Here is a 20,250-nt window from a genome sequence, read left to right as displayed (position 1 = left end):
CACTTTTAGTGTTCACCAACATTTGCAAGGGCAAGAACATTGGGTACAACAGGCCCTGCAGGCTGTCAGTTGTCGTTGCCATCTAGAAAGCTGTGCAACCTCTTTTGTGAACATTTACCAATCAAGAGGATTCTCATGAGCATTTGTCGGGGGTGGGGTGGGGTGTACCTCTGCTGGCATCTTCATTACAGAGACAACATCCAATCAATTACTTTTTTCACTGACTTGATTAACTGGTGCTTCCAAAGTTGAATCACTCTAGCAGGATCCATTTCACTACCCATTGCTGAGAAACTGGGTGACTGGGTTCAGTTGGGGGTGCTCACAAGACCACTGACACTGAATAATAATTCTTTAAAGCTTCTTCTAGACAAAAAGTTAATAAAAAAAAAAAAAAAATTCTACCTTTTCCCCCTACAATGAAGCTAATTTTCCCAATAAAGGAGATCCCAGAAGAAGCTGCAAGTTTAAAGAAAAATATACATCTACTACATCAAATGTCTCAAATGCTTTCCAAAAATTTCCAGAGGAAAAACTTTACCTCACAAAATTTAAATATTTGAGCTATAGATCCATAGGGCCATGTTCATTCTGGACTATTTTAGAAGCGCCACCTATTAAAATGAGATGTTCCGAATTCTTGCGTATTTAGAAGCTCTTTTGGTGAAGTTTCCTAACTTTTCAGTGCAAGAAGTTAACGCTACAGATCCTCAAAGTTCAGTTCAGCAATGCATCATGTAGATGCTCCTTTGGTGGAGTCAGAACAGACATGGTTCCTGAGGGGAACCAATGGATGGTAGACGAGATTGTCGTCAATTGCTTTAATTGGGTACTTGATCAGGTGAAGACAAACAGAACCAAATATCTGCTTTGTTTTGGAAGTTTAGGTGCTAAAACAATGGTAGGACCAGAGGTTTTTGAGGACCTTTTTTTTCCCCATCGTCCTTTGGATGGTCGGTTTGGTCCTAATGGACCACAGAGCCGGTACAACCGAGAGGTGTATGAATGGATGTCCAAATACGCTGGGCTTTGCAAGTTTCTACGGGACAGGGCACAATCACACGAAACCAGCCAAACGCAAAGCCCTCTAAAGTTACACAGGGCCGGGCTCAATCCATCGAAGTACACACAATACTGGAATCCAGGAGTCTGAAGAACATTCATTCTCGGTCATTTTGTCCATAGACTGAATAGAAAGAAGCATGAGTAAAGTTTATATCTTTTTCTTTTTGAATCAATTAATAAAAGTAGTTCCTGAATTACAACTGAAAACCCACCCCAAACCCTGAAACCCCAACAAAAACCAAAGCTCATGCCAGAACTTTATTCCGAGTTGCACTCGAGCTCCAATCCCCAAAACCTCAGGCCAGTAAATTAAAAAATAAATACAACATATCAATATGCAAGGTCACGGATAAAAAAAAAAAAAAAAATGCTACAAGTTATTTGTGTGTGTGTGTATTGAAATTCACTCCTGCAGCTGATCCTACAGAAGTGTAGGGTAGTTTGCGGCACTGGTTGCATATAACTCGCTAGAACTTAGAAAAGCATAGTACTGAATCCCTGAATGGTATTTGTCGGTTTGGGTCGGTTTCTCTGAGCGCAGTTTAAACTCAAGCCGGAAGTCTTTCCCCTACAGTGCTTAGGATGTGACTGCCAACCAAACAGCAGCGAGTTTCTTTGCTCGTGGCTGATAAGATTTGTCAACCACTTTGGCAGGTAACCAACCAGTTTGGAGGCAGTTTTTGGATATCCACTTGGCTGCTGGAACACTGGTGAGTAGGTTTTGCATTTGAGGACACAAACATGGGAACTAAAAAGAATAATACTGGTGTTTTTCCCTTATGTTGGTGTCATTCAAGGATCCTTTTCGTTCTGCAGTTCAATCTCCCTTTGTGGGACAAGAAAACACATTGTGGTGGAAATGAGGAAGCTTCTTTGTAGCCTTATTCTGTTTCTGTCTGTCAGACCTTCAGGGAACAAATTAAGTTTACCCCTAAACTGAAACCTTTCCCCTAAATCAAGAACATTTAGAATTTTTTTTTTTAGCAACCTGGTTATGATTTTAATTTATTTGCCATAGTTTCTATACTGAAGAAATCCCTGCAAGTGAGGTAGTACTTACTGAAGGGCTGCTGGGGTTTGCAGTACTGATCGTCCCCGACTGTTCAAGCTTTGCGAGGACCTCGGACAACGGGTGCTTTTGAACAGCAGTGGAGCAGCATAAGGAAGCGACACTGATGCAAAAAATTGTACTCATGCTACAATATGTAAATAAGATGATGGCTTCAACTTCCTTCAGGTTTGCGGTGTTGTTGCAATATGGTGTGCGGAAATAACCTCAAACTTATGCTGCCAAATTTGCTTAAATAACTTTTACAGTTCAACTATGAAGATCCTTTTTTTTGGAATCTTCTAGATTTAGGTGGGATAACTAAACAATTTGGCCCTGATTGGTACAAATGTTGGCACACATCTCCATTCTCCAAACATTTAGCTTCATTACAGACTTTTTTGTGCAAAATGAACGGTTTTGCTCAACTGATCACTTATCAATTTAATGTCTTAGTGTTTTACTTGTATACTTACTGGCTCTTGCTCACCAAAACGTCATAATACAGTGCTGTAAAGAAAGCCTCACTGTCTTGAATGTGAATGGTTTGGATAGAAAGAAGTTTCTTCATGCCCCTCCCCAAGTATTTTCTAACTGCACACAGAGCTTTATTTTAAACTGTGATATGTGAAACCGTCCCAAAGCTTGAGGAGAGACTGCAGGTCTGCCGGCACCAGTGTTCAATATCCCTCAGAGGAAATAAAGACTCAAAAACGTCATTTGTCGCCTTCGCAACAACGACAGATACATCCGTTTTGCCTGACATCTACAAGATTAACTAATATCGACATGTAGAAATGGCACCAGGATGAAAGACAGAAAGGAGAGATCCCCTCGTCTCCACTCATTTAACCATGGTTAGCTGTGTGAGTGTGCCGGTTGGGTCGGCAAGGGTTTCAAACTGTCAAGCTAAGTGGTTTTAGGGGTTTCTAAAAACTTTTACTTTGAAGGGGAACATTATTGGTTTCTAGTACGTCTCAGAGGTTAAATAATGAGTGTTTGCAGATAAGTCGGCGTCTTCTCTGCAAGCTATAGGTAACCAAAGAAATCACAAGGAGGGTTTTGGTTGTCATGGGTTCACCAACTGGTTTCTAGGCCTGTGTTACCAAGGCCCTAGGGAAATAACCCTCAAATTCCAACGGCAGTGGGCCAAGCTTAAGAGAAAGCATCAAAACAAATTAATTAAGTCTAAACTGGAACAGTGCAGAATGAAGGTGGTTAAAACATAGACCAGATTTTTGGTTCTACAGATACATTAGGTCAGGTTGACTGTGTTGGTTGGGGAGGTTGATATTTTTTCCTGTTTTTAGTAATATCTCTCTTCATTTTTGTGGGAATTAATTCAGTGTTCTGCATCCTTGATAATTCAAGTTTCCTTTTTTTGTAATGAGATCAGTATGACTAATGAATGCTGTGGGGATCTGGCATTAAATGACTGGTGGAACTTTGTCAGAAAAAGTGGATAGTCCTAATATAATAATATAATATCTCTATCATGTGACGGTTTCTTTCAGAAGATGAGATGAATAAGGATTATTTTGAACTGTGATTCATGCTTGGCTACTTAAAAAGAATGGGGAGCAGATTATGTCCACCTTTTAGTTATCGACCAACCTTACCTAATACAGTTTTCTTCAAACCGACTAAAGACACTGAACTATTACCGCACGGCTAAACCCTAACAAGTGGAGACGAGGCAAGAAAGAGACATAGGAGGTGCAAGATTCGGCGAAAGAGGAGGTACTCCAGTTCGAGACAGATGAGGATGTGAGGGCGTGGTGTTGAGTAGCAAAGATTCCTGAGGTGTATCCAAAGAGAGCAGAAACTCTTAATTAAAAAAAATAAAATAAAATAAAAATAAAAAGATGCGTGCAATCAAATCAAAAGCAAGCTGGCTCAGCTAAATACAGGCACAGTTCCAAAGTAGGGCTGGGTACCTCTGGAAACTGTACTTCAAATTTGATACCTCCTAAAAAAAATCATGCCAGGTGACCTCTTGTTTTTTTTTGTTAATCTGATTTTTCTAAATAGAATCAAACAACACATAATTTATTTCACCATGAATGAACAAGAATATGACCCGAGAGTTTGATATCTCTGATTAAATATCCAAAAAAAGAAAAAGAGAAGGTATCATTACAGCTGGCACCCAGCGCTAATCCAGAGAGAGATCCCGTGACTCCAATTCAAGCTAGTCAGCAATGGGTATTTACTCTCTGCTGACGGCTGACACGGCAAACAAGAAAAAAAAGAAGAAGAAAACTTTAAACGACAACTTCATTATCATGGGTGTGGGCAGGGTGTGTGTGTGTGTGTGGGGGGGGTTCATGAGTTTATCCCGCTCTCATGAACATCTGATAGAAGCAAAAGAAAAAAAAAAAGAAGAAAAAAAAACCAACAGGAGAAAGTTGAAGTAGACACTGAGAGAAAGGAAGGGGACGAAGAAGGGAAAAAGTTGTGTTGTTTTTTTTTACGGTTTGTATGGCCGTGTGTGTCTGTGTGTGTCTAGGCTTTGTTGATTGACGAAGGGCCAAAAGGTTGTAAAGGAAGTGCGAGCGATGACCATGAACAGGGAGAGAGGGACTGATTTTTTTTAAAACTGTCCATCTGAACTGAGGTATACCTGGTTGAAGGAGGTTTATGGTTTTTATCGTCGTAATGCTTGAAAATGGACCCCCCTCCCCATTCCCCCCCCCGTTTAAAATAAGCTTGATTACCAAGTTGTCTGGGTCCATAATACACTATGTACAGCAGCATTACACTATAAACATTCAGAAGCCGTTGCTTATTGGCAGAACGATAGTCTCCCAAAAAAACAAAAGAAAAAGAAAAAGAAAAAAAACACACGAGAAAACAGCAAATGTATCAAGAGCCGGACGCTCGTCTTTTCTTTTTTTTTCTTCTTTTGTTGTTTTTTAACACTAAAATGCACCGAGAGTTTTGTGAAATTTCTCCGAAGAATCTTCTCAGAGCAGAACACGTCGCCCTCCTACATCTGTGTGTGTGTCTGTGTGCGTGCGTGCGTTTGCATGTATATGTGTATATAAAAACAATACATGATCAAAGTGTCCGTAGAGTGTTGTCCCAGCATGTCAGTGCTGTGGCTTGGTAAAACATCCTGAGTGAGTCCGCTCAGGATGGCAGAGAGTTCAACGTTAAAATCCTCAAGCACGCCTATCAAAATGAGGTGGATGCCAACTGATGTGGTGAGGCGGGCGCAAGGGGCGTTTCCTGAATGCGAGCAGCGGCCCGCACTTAAAAGAACAGGAAGGAAAAAAAAAAAAATCAAAGGAGAAGAAGAAGAAGAAAACCCCCCCCACAAAGCCAACCAACCAGGGTTGGCCATTTATCCCCTCGTGTTGATCTGTGTTTTCGCTAGAGCTCGTCTGGCGTCGGCTGATTGGCTGATCATAAGCTGGACTCCTTGGGTGGGAGGTCCACGTTTGTCACCATGGTGACAACCGTGACGATCTCCTCGGGGCCGATGACGGGCGCCTGGCGCTGCATCTGTCCGATGCGCTCTTCGACGCAGCCGGCGGACAGGCGTGCCTCGGCCTCGTGGTCCCAGCAGTCCTCGATGGTTTCGCAAAGCATGGCCAGACCCTGCGGAACAAAGTTCAGACGAATGTTATCCAAACAGCACCACGATATGTCAGCTGGTTGTGGTTTCTGGAGTTTGAGCATGGACACACTGGAAGCGCTCTGCAGTGGCACAAAGTGGGCGGGACCTATTTATAAACTTTCAGGCAAGTGACTGAAGAGACTATCCAATGAAAGTTCATAATACTTTGTGTTGTTCTTACTCACTGTCATTTTGTCCTGTGTTATATGTTGTTTGATTATTTCAGGTGTACATCAGCTGTTCTTTTTAAATGTGCTATAGAGGGAACCATTTTAAATCATGCTGCATAAATCAAAGAGCTATGGGACAGTTTCAACCAACACTCCTCTAATTTCTCACCGTGTGTTTCTGCCAGCAGTCTCGCAGGCAGGGCCGCAGTTTCTTATGCACCACCACCTCCTGCATGTCCTCCAGAGATGGGTGCTGACCCACCTCCTCCTCAAAGGGGAGCATGTACTCATCTACTGGTCCTGGAAACATGTGCACGTGTCCAAAGTTAAAATTCGGACGGAATAAAAATAAGACAGTGTGGATAAAACCTGACTGGAGTGCTTGTGGATTTACCGTCGGCAGCGGTGCACCGTGATGCCAGCTCCCACAGGACGAGGCCAAAGGCGTACATATCGATGCGCAAAAATGAATCACGCTGGAAGTTGATTGCGCCCTCCAGGACTTCGGGAGCCATGTAACGTCGTGTTCCCACCTACAGGTTCCAAGCAGGAGTCCAAAGATCAGCACTGAGATGAATAGCTACATGACCACCAATTAAAGCAGACCCAGCAAAAACACTGCCAAATAAATGTGTTTTCACTGCTTTACTGTGATTGTCCAACTTTCAAAAATTGAAAACCTCATCATTCAAATGAATCCCTCCAGGGCTGCTTCAAAAATTTCTGGCCTATGCTGCCACCCAAAGGAGTCTACAACTACTGTCTCAAAGCACGAATAATACGTCTCTCTCTAAAATGGATGTTGGTGATTACAGCGAAATGAACAAATAGCTTAAAAAAAAGAGAGAAAAAGATCAGGTCTCAGATCTAAATACTCAGTTTTCCGTTATTTTTGTCCCCCCCCCCATTTTCCCCTTAAGACAGGGTCCAGTATGAGATAAAGAAGGGTTATTTTGAACTATAAATCACGCTAAGCTAAGATAAACTACTGACTATTGCAGTTTCAGGAGGAATTGAAGTTGTACTGAATTGAAAATTCTAGAACATAATTTAACATCAACGAAAAGACGTAATTATACATTAACAGGAAGATTCTGGAAAGTCACTGACTATTAATAGAAAGCTTCTAAAATATATTGGAAAGATTTTAGAATTTAACTGCATTGATGGAAATGTTCTAGAATGTCACTGTACACTGACAGAATCTGACTGTACTTTGATGGGAGGATCTAAATTGTCATACATTAATGGACGTATGTCCTTTTACAATAAGGGAAAGATTCTAGACTGTAATTATTGATACTGTATAGATGATTTTTTTGTGTTATTCAACTTGTCATTTAAGATTGTTGTGCTGTGCAGTGCAAAACATTTGAAGACTAAAATATTATAATAATGATAAACCAAATTTTCAGACAACATAAACTGACATTGGTTGCTTAACATCAATGCACAAATAAGCTGGAAACAGATGTAACTGGGTACTGCCCGTGAACATGCCTTCAAACACAGTGAAATGGTGGATGAGAGACAACTATATGAAGTTTTAAGTGTGAGCTATACCTGTCCGTGTGTGTCTCCTGCTGATTTTCCTGCCTCAAACTTCAGAGCGAGGCCAAAGTCAGCTATGCAGGCTGTCAGGTTATTCTTCAACAACACATTCTTACTTTTAATGTCCCTGAAAGAACGCACGACACAGGAAATATCCCTTTAGCCCAGTCAAACTAATACAGGAGTCTTGATAATCCACAGATGTTTATGTTTAAGGCAGTGTACCTGTGAGCGATGGAGGGCTTGTGCCCGTCCTTGTGTCCTGGGATATCTTCGTGGAGGTAGGCGAGACCGCGGGCTGCTGACTGAGCGATGTGGCAGAGCTCGTTCCAGGACACCACGTTGGCCTTCAGGTAGTCTGTCAATGAGCCCTAGTGAATGAGACAGACAGAGAAGATGGGTGTCAGCGGGAAGAAAAAACAGAAACACTAACTTTACATTCAAAAATGGGCATGTAGGAAAAGGGGCCCCAAAATGTGCCCTTTGCCTGTCGCCCAGTCCACACTGCACGTGTCCCTAATTTCTGTTGTTGTTGATAAGCTGTACCTGTCCAGACCCCATGATTCCAGGCCTGGCTGCCAGACGTCCCCATTTCTGTTCTAGCTTAATGCCAGTTTCAGGTGAGGTTATCCAGTGCCAAATATTCTGTTTCAATGGAGTTTCTCAAAGCAAGACCCCTCCCCTGAGATGACCCTACCAGGAGTTACTTGGCATCTTCAAGTCAGAGGCAAAACTCCCCTTTGGGTTGGGGGAGAGACGGTGCTGCAAGAGAGCGAATTCACAAGATCTTATTCACGTGTGATGGAAGGGCCGGAGGATGATGGAGGACAAAGCAGATCACTAACTTGTGTTTAACTGTTACAGAAGTTTTAATGTTTATCAGCTGAAATCTAGAAATGTGTGATGTTATAAATATATTCAAGAGTCAGAGTGATGGAATGAAAAGATTCATTAATAGTACATTAAAAGCTGAGCTGCATCAGAGCATGCAGTATTCTCAGTGTGGTAATGGTAATATCTCTAATGGATGGAAATTCACCAAAGCTTTTCTATTTTTTTATTTTGCAGCTGACTCCACAAGATAAAACAATTATACTGGATGTACAAGTTTCAATATTGACATTTTTTAGATGATTATCGAAGAAGAAAGAACTTCTGGAGCTCAATAAATCCCCTAGAGTGCAATAAATGACATTTACGACCTACAAGGCGTCCTCTTAAAACCACAGCGGATGCTTATTGTCCTCTCTGAATAACGGAGCTCTGATAACGCTGATTCAATGACCTCCTCCATGTGATCACTTATCCTTTGTCTACTCATGAAGAGCAGCATGTGCCTTACTCTTAAGTATTAGAGCGAAAAAGTAGAAATGCTACTGTAGATCTGGAGATTTGAGCATTACAAGGGAAAATTCATGCTTACATCTAATTTACTAATTTGTCTTCTGTCCTGTTAATGCTCATATTTTATATTTACTCATATTTCTGTGCTACTGCTGTTTCCCTCACACCTTTATTGACCATTTTTTATCATAATGAGAGTTAATAATGTAGAATAAAAAGTATAAAATATATTTGTTAATCTGTACTCCTGTTAGTGTTTTTCTTTAAATGTCATCTATAATGCACAATGACAATAAAGGTCTTGAATTTTGAATGTCAACACAACACAAGGTCACCAGTGGAGGCCAAAGGCAAATGTAGTTGTGTTGAGTGACCACTAGAGGGCATGCAACTCCAACACATCATCAGCTGAGCTTCAGATGAAAGCTTTCCACAGTGTGTGTGTGTGTGTGTGTGTGTGTGTGTGTGCATATTCTGCATGACAGCTTTTAATATCCTTGCAGTGGAAATATATGAAAAGATATAAATTACAGGGGGTTTTTTTCTTCGGCAAGCTGCTGCATGTGCACGGCTCCACACCATAAAGCATCAAACATAAATCAGCTGCGACAGACGCCAACACTTCGACACCTGCTCTTTTTAGGTCAAAGCTTAAAGACTTATGCTTGCAGAATAATTACAGTTTCCTCCTTTAAAGCTCCAGTGTTATTCCCTCTAGGAGAGCTTCACTCCACTCCAGAGCTGAGTGCCTTTCCAAGAGTTGTATTGTGAGTGTTAAAGCCTCACCGCCACACCCACAAGCTTTTAATTTTTCAACCTTTATTCACGCGATGAAGGCTCCTTAGGAACGCTGATTCAAATCCTCGGTCTGGCTGGGAAATTTCGGGCAAGCCAAGCGTACAAGAATCACTCTCCACTAGGTTGGTAATGACTCTCAAAACACAGAGGCACTTAGAGCCCCGAATGCTACAAAGGCTGCAGCATGGAGGGTGAGTGGAGCACAAAAGGGGGCTAACACAGCTCAAACCCACTTTCTAGGCACAAAAAAAAAAAAGAAAGGCAACATGAGGCGTATTGTAACTATAGATTAGATCTTAAGGCACCAAACAGAATCAATAAAATGTGAAGGTTTCATGCATGTTTCCCCTCTTTACCAGTGTTTACAACTTTGTTAGATGGTCGCCCTGGAGCTTTTTAGATCTGTGTGCAACTGCCCCCCCCAACAAAAAACCCCCAGCAAACAACTCAATAACATACACTAAGCTCAGCAATATGCTGAGCTTACATGGACACAAACAACCCAGTTAGTGGGAGAAATCAGGCGGAAATCAGAGAATTGTTTTACATGTACACTGTGACTGGAAAACAGATCTGAAGCGCTCCAGTTGGATGTGTTTTAAACAACACTTGCAACGGTTTCTAACCTTTTCTTCAGCTGTGGAAACTTGAGCCCAAGTTTATAGAGTTTTAACTCTTTTACTGAGATGTATACCGGCTTTGATCTCTCGATCTTACAGCTATCTTTTTAAAGGTTTGAGTGGCTGTGCCAGGTTTAAATGCAGGTGTATATCATAAATTTGATATGGATACATATGGATAAATGCTCAGTAAACATGGACTCTTATCAGGACTTGTTGACACAGTTCAAAATGGAACTAAAATAAGGTAACTATACTTTATGGAAGCGCATTTCTGCCACTGAAGAAAATTTATTTGGCAACACGTCAAAATTTATAGTTACATAAAAAAAAATTGTAACTCAAAAATTTGGGTTAGCATCTCAAAAGTTGAACTATATATTTGGGTTATTTATCTCAGAATTACAACTTGACAACTCAAGATTATGGGTTAGCACATTGAGATTCAACGCAGTAACTAAAAAACTGATCAAAGTTTAGATGCAACTCCAATGTTGAATATCTCAAAAGTTCAACTTAACTCAAAATAAAGGTTCAAAAAATCTTGAAATTATGATTTAACTCAAAAATGTGGGTTCGTTTGCTCCACAAAGCAAAAGCAAAACAATAAAATGTGATAAGAATTTTAACAGTTAGACTAAGATAGAGCCAAAAACAGCACAGAGGGATCAAGAAGCTCTGTAAATCAAATAATTACGACTGACTAATGCAAACTTAAAAAGACTTTTTAAAATATAAATAGATGACTTATAAAAACAGTCACCCTGTTTTTTAATTTAGGACAACTGGCTATAGAGACAAAAACTGCTTTGTGGTCGCCAACGTGCTTATATCAGCTATAAATTTTGACATTTTAACATGGCGATCTATGGGTACTGACTCACTTATGTAGTCACCCTCTACTGGCCACTAGAGAAACTGCAGTCTTTAAACCCAAAGGCTGCCCCCGTGAGCATGCCTGCTACTTAACATAAGCAACAGCCTGTTTATTTTAATGAACTAAAGCAGTGATTGCACTTAAGATACCCCAGAAAAAGCAAAATTAAACACGTTTTTGTTTTTCTTTTGTTTGTCTTATTCGCTCCTCTTTATCTGATGGTCTTAAATCAAGCTGGACTCATAAAGCAATTTTTAGACCTAAATGACGTATCGATGTAAAAACATCCTGAAACTGGTTTGAAATAGATCCACAGTGTAGTAGACAAAAGCCTGGCATACAAAGCAGACTGAAGGTTCAGCATGAAGCTCAGGTCATCGAGCCTGGAGGTCTGAGACGTCCCCAAAGTGCGAGAGATTTGATGAAGCAATGAGAAAATATACAACATACTGTATAGAGGAATGAATGCATTAGAAATACAGTCCGGTCTCCTATAGTGTACTCTGCTTTAGTGCACTCAGATTGAAAATGACTCAGTAAAGAAAAGAATATGCATCTCTGCAGCCCTCTCGGCGTACCTTGTCGTGGTAGGCGGTGATGAGCCACAGCTCCAGGTCCAGGTTGTTGTTCCTCTTCTCCGCACCGATAAAGTGGAGGATGTTTTCGTGCTTCATGCCGCTCACGCTGTAGATCTCGTACTCGTTCTGCCAAGACAGCTTGTCCTAGACACGAGCACAGAGGGAGAGATGCAGATGTTATTCATGCCGCCGTGCCACCCAATCGACAAAAACACGTACAAGCCAGGTCACGACTAGTGTTAGAAAGTTTGGGAGATGCAGACTGTTTTTAGTCTATTCTTTGTTTTACATGCTGCTTTATTATTACTCATTATTAAAACAGCCGAGAAGCTCTAATTCATCTCATAACAGAGACACTTGGCACCCAAATAATTCCAATAATATTACTCAAATATAAAACACATTTTTGCTTATCAAAAGGTCAGAAATAACAAAAAAGGGGATGAGTTATAAAGTTTCCACTAGAAAAGCTGTCAGACTTGTTGGCTACAAGTTTAATTAGCTGTTTTTCATTTATTCCCCGCTTCCAGCATGAAAATAATGGATACACTAGCCCAATTTAAAAAAAAAAAAAAAAAGCTTATCAGAAGAATTTTCCTGTAACCAAACTAGATTTTACCCAGAAAATTAAACACATACAGCCAGAGTTGGTACAGTTTCTATTCCTTTCTATTTCATTTTAGTTTCAGTTACTTCCCAGAGTGGATTTGCTTGTTTTAGTTTAGTTTTTATTAGTTAAAGTTCCTCTAACAGCCACTAGAGGCTGGATCTAAAAGATTTCCAGAATTGTTTAAAAAAACGAACAAAAATGGTTTTAGCTGCTTTGGTTAGTTTAGTCCATCAGAAAAACTAGGTGAGGTGGATATTTTAATCACGCACTGCCCGTCTTTGTTTAAATGCCATGAAAAGACATGTCCATAAGTGTCAAATATAAGTCCAGAATCACTCTGGTAAAGAGTAGAATTGGACAGTATTGGAAAACGTGAAAGTGTAATTTCTGGGCTTAAACATACATTCAAAAATTAAATGGATCCTGTTCCTGTTTTGTCGACTATCTACAACAGAAATGTCTTTTCTTTTAAAGGGGTGCAAATGACACAATTTATTTCTTACAATTTAAGAGATGTGCTGAAATATTTATTTCATTAACTACAGCAATATGTCTTTGATGTTCAAAATGTTGGGCACACCTGTTTTAAGACCTTAAATTACTATAAATCCCTTTCTACAGTATTTATTTCACTTCAATCGTATGTATTTATTTCTAATCTGAAAAAAGCGACTAACAGGTGGCTGCCCCTCCCTCTGGCTCTGTCTGTGACTCCTTCCTGTTAAAAAGGAGTTTTTCTTTCCCACTATCGCCAAGTGCTTCATCACAGTCTGATTGTTGGTGTTTTATCTCTGTTATTGTAGGTTTTTTACCTTACAATGTGAAGGGCCTTATTTTTTTTGACTGTTGTTGTGATTTGGTGCTATATGAATAAAACTGAATTGAATAAACTGTCATATATCAAACATGATAACTTTTTGACACATGAAGGCAGCGGTGACAGGCTACAGTCATTAGTGAAGATATGTGGACAGGCATTTGATAAATGATTAATACTCACAATGTGTGTGTTTTTGAATCACCTCCTTTACTTCTTATAGTTGTTGCTTTTTTTTTTATTTAGTTTTGCCTTTATTTGATAAGACAGTGAACATTTTTCCTTTAGTACTTTACTTTGTGGGGGTGTAAGAGTTGTCAGGCTAATGTAACAGTTGTAGTAAAAAAACAAAAAGAAGAAACATCAGCACGTGTACCTGGATGGGAAAGATCTTAACAGCCATGTATTCGTTCAGCAGTTGCGCCTTCCACACACAGCCGAAGCGCCCCCTGGCTTTCACCTCGATCAGCTGCAGAGGTTTGTGTCCCAGAATTGGGGACGGGGGTGAGGGTCCGGGATCCTGCAGAGAGACAGAGACGCAGGTGTTATTCTTTATTCTTTTTATTTATTTATTTATTTCTTGTCCAGAGCATTAAAATAGCACCGGGCTTACATTGAAGGTGACCGGGCTGTTTGGCTCACAGTGACAGCGTGCCTGAGGAGCTAAGGCCAGCAGAATTGCCAACGTCTCCACATCTTAAATCTTACAACTTACATTTATAGACTTCTTCCACAAAGTGGTGCCTCGGTGCTTTATCTACTTTTAAATTTCTGTTGTTTCTAATGGGGGAAAGTCCGCTTCAGGAGAGCTGCACATTTAAGTTTAGCCTCCATATGACCGTGTGGACACGGCATACCGAGCAGGGTTCGGATACATTCATTTTAAATTCAATTAACCCCCCCGGAGGAGTTGCATTTGCTCAAGTTTACAGAAGCGGGTTTGTAACTGGAGGGTTGCCAGTTTAAATCCGAAAAACAGCAGATGAAATGTGTGCGCTGGCGGTGGTTGGAAAAAACAAAACAAAACCTGGAAGATTAACCGCTGAGCAAGGCACACAAAGAAATTGGGCAAGGGTTTAATTATGGATTTAATAAAAACATTTAAGAGCCAAAGGCGGCGGGTCAGACCGCATGCGTGTGCTGTGCGTTCATGCTAATCCCACACAAACAAAAGTGAAAGAGAGTAAAGCCAAGTGTTCCAAATCTAAAGTAGGTTAAACACAGCTGGTGATCGGGATTAAGCTGATCACTTTCACATGTGACTTCACAGAGGAGGACAGAGGGCGAGCAAGGATAGCGAGACCTGGAGAGAGAGAAAGCACGCGAGAGAGGGAGGTGGAGGAGGACGAGGGTGGGGAAGAAGGTTAAAAAGAAGCATGCAGTGCAGGAGTCACATTTCCAAAGGATAAAAGGTAGAGGAGAAAGAGTAGCACATGACTGATGGCGTTTGATGAAACCAGATATGCTGCTGTAAAACCTCGACTTTAGCTGCATGCCTCTGCTGTCAGTAAGAAAAGAAGAAGAAGAAAGAAGAAGAAGGAGCTCTTTTTCCCTTCGCGATGTTCATGTTTTCACTTGAACTGAAGGCTTACAAGGTGCCTGATGAGCTGCAGCAAGTTTCAAGACCCTGAGGCCTGCAGGATCCACTCAGACGCGACGATAATATATCAGGAGTGCACTCGTGTCACTCCGAGTGTTTCGCTAAGCTCACGTAAAAGAAAGAAAGGGTTTCTCTTTTGAGTTTCTGCTGGATTTAACAGATTTAAGAGCGCTGCTCTAACCCACGAGGTTACAGAAGGAAAAGAAAACGTGCATTTCAGGGCACAAATATTACCTCATTTCTGGATTTACCATCCAGGGTTTTTGGCATACGACCTTTCTTAAAGCCAGATCCAAGCCGCACACCAACTGTTAAAAATGAGCCCATGCCAAGGAGCGTTTAACAGCAGGAGCCGTTAAAAAAAAAAAGCGCAGAGGAAGCGGCTACGGCAAGATTACTGCGGTTACAGGAGCAAACTGTGTATCCTCTAGTAACATTTATGAATTCGATTTTTATCAAGATGAAATTGAACTCTGGCCTTTAGTGCACACAAAACAAAGCACTACTGTGTGGCTGAAGAAGCCTTAATGTGCATTTCACTAAATCTCATCATTTTATTACGTTTTGGCAAACACAAGACACTGTTGGAGAGGGTGGGGGTAAATCAACAAAGTTTTTAGAAACACAGCAAAATAACCTCAGCTGCCTCTTTTTCTTGGAGAAGTTGACTTTAAAGCAAACAAAAAGCGGCAGATTGTCTGGTCGGCTCAGAAATATTTTGCATACATCAAACTATTTTTTTAACTACATATAATTAAATCTATGGATGCAGATAAAGAAAGGCTACAAACAAATTCAATTCAATTAAGTTTTGTTCCTTCTGCAGTGCAAGAGGACTTTTATCTAGTGAACACACGCCTACAACGCATCCTTCGTCAGGTCCATACTGAGCTAATCTTGTTTAATTTTGCCTCTGTACACCACCACAGTGGGTTTTAAATCAAACAATCAAGATATGATTCAAGTGCACAGTTCTGGTTTTGATTCATTGCATTTACCTGTTCAGTAAGTACAGCCATTTTTACACACAATTGTATGTGTCTGAAATTATGTTCCGAGCACCTTTATGAAACAAATAAGGTGCTGTCCAGGTTTTCCATCAGGCACATCTATTGCCAGGGACATCGGTTGGCTTTAAACCACATGGCTGTAGGCTAAATCCATTATTGATTTGGCCCAACTTTATGGCTTCCATAGGAATTAAGAGGGGGAGCAGCAGCCAAGCGCTGCTAATCAAATGCACTTCATTAACTGTTTATCAGCAAGTGTGAGCATCTCTATTAAAGCTCAAGTTTTGGTAGATTGCTGGAAGTTACAACAAGTTAACTCCAAGGTGAGAGACCATGCAATGTTCAGGCAACCATAACCCCCCCCCCCCCACGATCTGCATCTCAGACTCTACAGGCATCAGTTAGCATGTTAAATATTAATTCATGACAGTACAATTGGAAAAAGACTGAATGAGTGTGGGTTGCTTGGAAGGGTTACAAGAGAAAGCCTATTCTCTCTAAAAGATCACGGCAGCAGGTTTCTAAACCCCCCATCTGAAAAAGCCCAAGAGTTCTGGAACGATGTCCTTTGGACAGACAAGACCAAAGTGGAGATGTTTGGTCATGATGCACAGCTCCACATCAACACAAATACCTCATACCAGCTGTTAGTACCGTGGTAGAGAGGTGATTTGGATTTGTTTTGCAGTGAATGAGTCGACCATGAACTCCTCTGTATACCAAAGTATCCTAGAGTCAAATGCGAGGCCGTCTATCTGACAGGGTCATGTAACAGGACAATGATCCCAAGCACAGCAGCAAATCTACAACAGAATGGCTGAAAAGGAAAAGAATCAAGGTCCTGCAGTGGTCCAGTCTAAGTCCAGACCGCAACATGATTGAAATGCTGTGGTGGGACCTGAAGAGAGCTGTGCATAAGCAAACCTCCACAAACCTCAATTAACTGAAGCAATGCTGTAAAGAAGAGCGGGCTGGAATTCCTCCACAGTGATGTGAGAGGCTGATAAAGTTACACAGAAAATCATTACTTCAAGTTATTTTTGCTAAACGTGGCTCTACTGAATTCAAGACTCTTTATTTTCAATTATGCAAGCAAAATGAAATCATGGGGTGTACTGCATTTATTACAAGAGTGCAGAGTCTTGTGAAACCTTTCACATGACTGTATATGACTGCTGTGTTATTAGCACCTAACAAGAGCTATTATAGTTTATTTCATTCTAATTAATGCTTTTAAATTTAACGTTTGACTTTTCTTTTAATTAAATTTAGTTTCAGGTAGTTTTCAGAGCGGATCTTCTTTAGTTTTTGTTGCTTGAAAATTTTTGTTTTTTTCTGTTTCAGTGTTAGTTTCAGACTTTTGTGATTTTAATTTCCCAAGCTCACAAAATTGTTTCAAGTTTTGTTCCCTAAAGGTCTAATTTTATTTTTATTTTAGTTAACTTTAGCATTGCATTCACACCTAGTTTTAGTTTACTATAATAACGTTGCACCTCAAACCAAAAATTCCACAGAAACCTCTTAATATCCATCAAACGGATTAAAGTCGAGGTCTGAAAACAGACATTTATGATGGAGACGTGTTGCAGTCATGAGGTCTGTCTCGAGAAGGTGCACGTCAAATGGCCTTTTCTCTAGGACCAAGCTGCTCCCCAGGGATCGTGTTTTCAATTTGCAACATCTAAAAGCGTGTAAGAAAAAAAATAAATGAAATAATTGCTGCTGCTGCTTTTGGTAGATATATAGAGCAGGCTGCCCATTTCTTCTGGGCAGTGCGAGGGGAATGGAGGATTGGAATGGGAACTGGTGTGTTTACTTAAAGCCTTTTCCCTCTAACAGAGAGCTGTGAGGCAGACCTGCTGTCTGCACACTGCTTTCACACCAAATGCCAGCCAAATGACGAGGAAAATTACCCACCACGGTGCAGAGGTTGGATTTCAGAGCGGCCCAAACGCTCTGTAGATGGCAGCTTGAAAACATTTTTAAGAACACATTGTACTGACCAAAATAATCAAAGTATAGTTTCACACAAATGTTTCTATGCATCTGTTTTTGATACTGTTTTTAAATATAGGCATGAACTTTCAATGAGGATCAGATGAACTCAAAACTTCTTTTTTTTTTTTTTAAACAAATCATTTACTTGCCTGGTCCATGACTGGGGAGCACGTACTGTACTCACAGAAAGCTAGCTTCCAGTTTGGCGGCTGAGCCTTACTGATATTATTAACTAAAGTCGAAGGATTTGGCAGGCTGTTATTTCAGACCTTTGTGCATCAATGAACTTGACAACCTCCTGTCCTTTGGCAGGTGGGATAGGTTAAAGAATAACTGGACAGAAATCTGATTTCTCCCAGTCTGGACTTTTAGATCAACCTGCAGCAGCAGCAGGCAGGATAGATGATTGAAAGTGTGGTGTGATGTGCTTCTATAGCATCACATAAGAACCTTTAATTATATGAGTGAAATAATAGAAAATAAGCAGTGTTTTTCTTTTCGTGTACAACAGAAATTGATGGGGACAACTTGTTGTATATAAATGTTTCTGTTCACTTTCTTTGTAAGTTGGACTGTGTATAATCAGACACAGATTCATTACCAACTGTGACGACCTTACTCACAATTATGTACTCTATTCTATGGTTAACTGAACGTCTTTATGTATCTGACGCCTCGGTAACGGGAATTTGTTTATATGAAACCATTCAATTATTGTTGTTAACTGAATTTAACTGAATTTAATGTCTTTCCGCATCTGTCTGTGTTGCTTCCCTCTTAGTCAGGTTTCCTTCTTTAACAACTTAACTGCGCTAATGCGTTGACGCCGTGCAGCCCCACGCACGGCGCCATCCACGTTAACTCGCTAACAGATATTTGCCGCATTAATGCGGTTATGCTGTTAACGTCATTTTGACAAGATTAACGTTGACGGCACTAATAAAAAATATAAAATAAAAAAGACAAGGTGAATTAGTCTATCTTGTTTTGGAAGTATCTGCTGGATGTTTTAATGTATACGCAAGTAAACGTTTCTGTTTAACAGCATCCTCCTTTCTCTAGTGTGTTTTATTAATCTCTGACTCTCTTCCACAGCATGTCTTTTATCCTGTCTTCCTTCTTTCACCCCAACCGACTGCAGCAGATGGCCCCGCCCCTCCCTGAGCCTGATTCTGCTGGAGGTTTCTTCCTGTTAAAAGGGAGTTTTTCCTTCCCACTGTCGCCAAAGCACTTGCTCATAGGGGGTCATATGATTGTTGGGTTTTTCTTTGTATGTATTATTGTAGGGTCTACCTTACAATATAAAGTGTCTGTTACTGTGATTTGGCCCTGTATAAATAAAACTGAATTAAATTATATCTGATTTATGATCCTAACCTATTTAAAGGCTCCTTGAAGGTCATGCCTCAACGTTGACTTTGCAAGTGTATGCAAAGCCCGTGTAAAAAAAATCTCACTATTAAGAGTAAACATTCCCATTCAAGTACATAATCCTAGCTAGAGTGGCTGCTGTAGGCCTGGCCTATTCTGGCTGTCGTTCATCTGTAGTGGCTGTAGGCTGTCAGTCTGCTGTTTACCTCAGCTGTCAATGTGTATTCATATCTATTTACTCTTTAAGAGGCTGTAAAACTTTGTATGTTGTATGTATAACACTTTATACTTTTAATGGTTATGAGAATGCATCAGAAAAATGACTGACTATATATTTAAACTGAGAATTTTTGCCATCTTGGTGTTTTAAAACATTGTGAGACCACTGAGGGGTGAGCCTGACTCAAGAATACCTTGCTTTCATCATCCTTTTTGACTCTAATGGGGACCATAACTTAGAAAATGAGCATTACAAGACTTTAAAGTTTAGATTTTTACCATGACCTAAACAACAAAGAGAAATGGTTCAGCCTTCTTTCTCTTCGTGGTAACTGGTTAATTCCCTTTCTGGTTCAAACCTCCATTCCAACCAATGCCAAGCCATCAGATGTTTGTTGAGTAACTGCATGTATGAAACCACAGCCTCAACACTGGTTTCGCTCTGTGTACAGAGATACCAATGTAAGACTCTGAATCTGCCTTACGACAACCCAACATCTGATGAGGTCCAGAGAAGGTGGGGTGAAGATTATCATTTCTTTCCAGAATCAGGAAAGTAGAACGGGGGCGAAAAAAAGAATAAACAGAATAGCTTAGCAGTAAATATGAGTGGGGACACTTTTCAGTGAAAATAGGTCAACAAACACTTGCTATTGAAGGACTCTTTATGCCAGAAAAGAGGATGAAAGCAGTTTCTAGTACATCCATTAAAAAGGAGTTATTATGCTTATTTTCTTGTTAAATATATCTCGTTCCAGAAGTGGATGCTCATAATAAACATGAAAAGCAAAGTTAAAAATGATGAGGTCAGAGTAAATACAAGTAAGAGTTTGTAATACTCTTTGCTTTATATGATGTCAGGAGGGCACAAAAGCCTGACCTACCTGCTGTTCAAACCTTGTGTTTATATGGAACAGCCAATCAGATGAAAGTTTCTGAAAATGTCTCGTTT

The 20,250-nt window shown here is 40.4% G+C and overlaps 1 protein-coding gene across 2 annotated transcripts in view; it reads right to left on the bottom strand.

Moving 5' to 3' along the window:
* Window positions 1-1,413: 1,413 nt before the first annotated feature.
* LOC102199573 (activin receptor type-2A) overlaps window positions 1,414-20,250 on the bottom strand; it is a 73,312-nt gene continuing 54,475 nt past the window's right edge. For both annotated transcript variants that reach the window (XM_005738663.1, XM_005738664.1), the window contains 7 exons: window positions 13,477-13,620; window positions 11,674-11,817; window positions 7,682-7,827; window positions 7,469-7,583; window positions 6,300-6,438; window positions 6,075-6,205; window positions 1,414-5,716 (listed from right to left, as the gene is read on the bottom strand). In XM_005738663.1, coding sequence (XP_005738720.1) covers window positions 5,522-5,716; window positions 6,075-6,205; window positions 6,300-6,438; window positions 7,469-7,583; window positions 7,682-7,827; window positions 11,674-11,817; window positions 13,477-13,620 — 1,014 coding nt within the window. In that variant the 3' untranslated portion in view covers window positions 1,414-5,521. The remainder of the gene's footprint in view (window positions 5,717-6,074; window positions 6,206-6,299; window positions 6,439-7,468; window positions 7,584-7,681; window positions 7,828-11,673; window positions 11,818-13,476; window positions 13,621-20,250) is intronic.

The sequence above is a fragment of the Pundamilia nyererei genome, unplaced genomic scaffold (genome assembly GCF_000239375.1).
Source record: "Pundamilia nyererei isolate P.nyererei 1_Seehausen unplaced genomic scaffold, PunNye1.0 scaffold00085, whole genome shotgun sequence".
In the NCBI taxonomy this organism is placed as follows: domain Eukaryota; kingdom Metazoa; phylum Chordata; class Actinopteri; order Cichliformes; family Cichlidae; genus Pundamilia; species Pundamilia nyererei.
The sequence above is the reverse complement of the archived record's forward strand: the minus strand, read 5'-3'. Positions and strand labels throughout refer to the sequence as shown.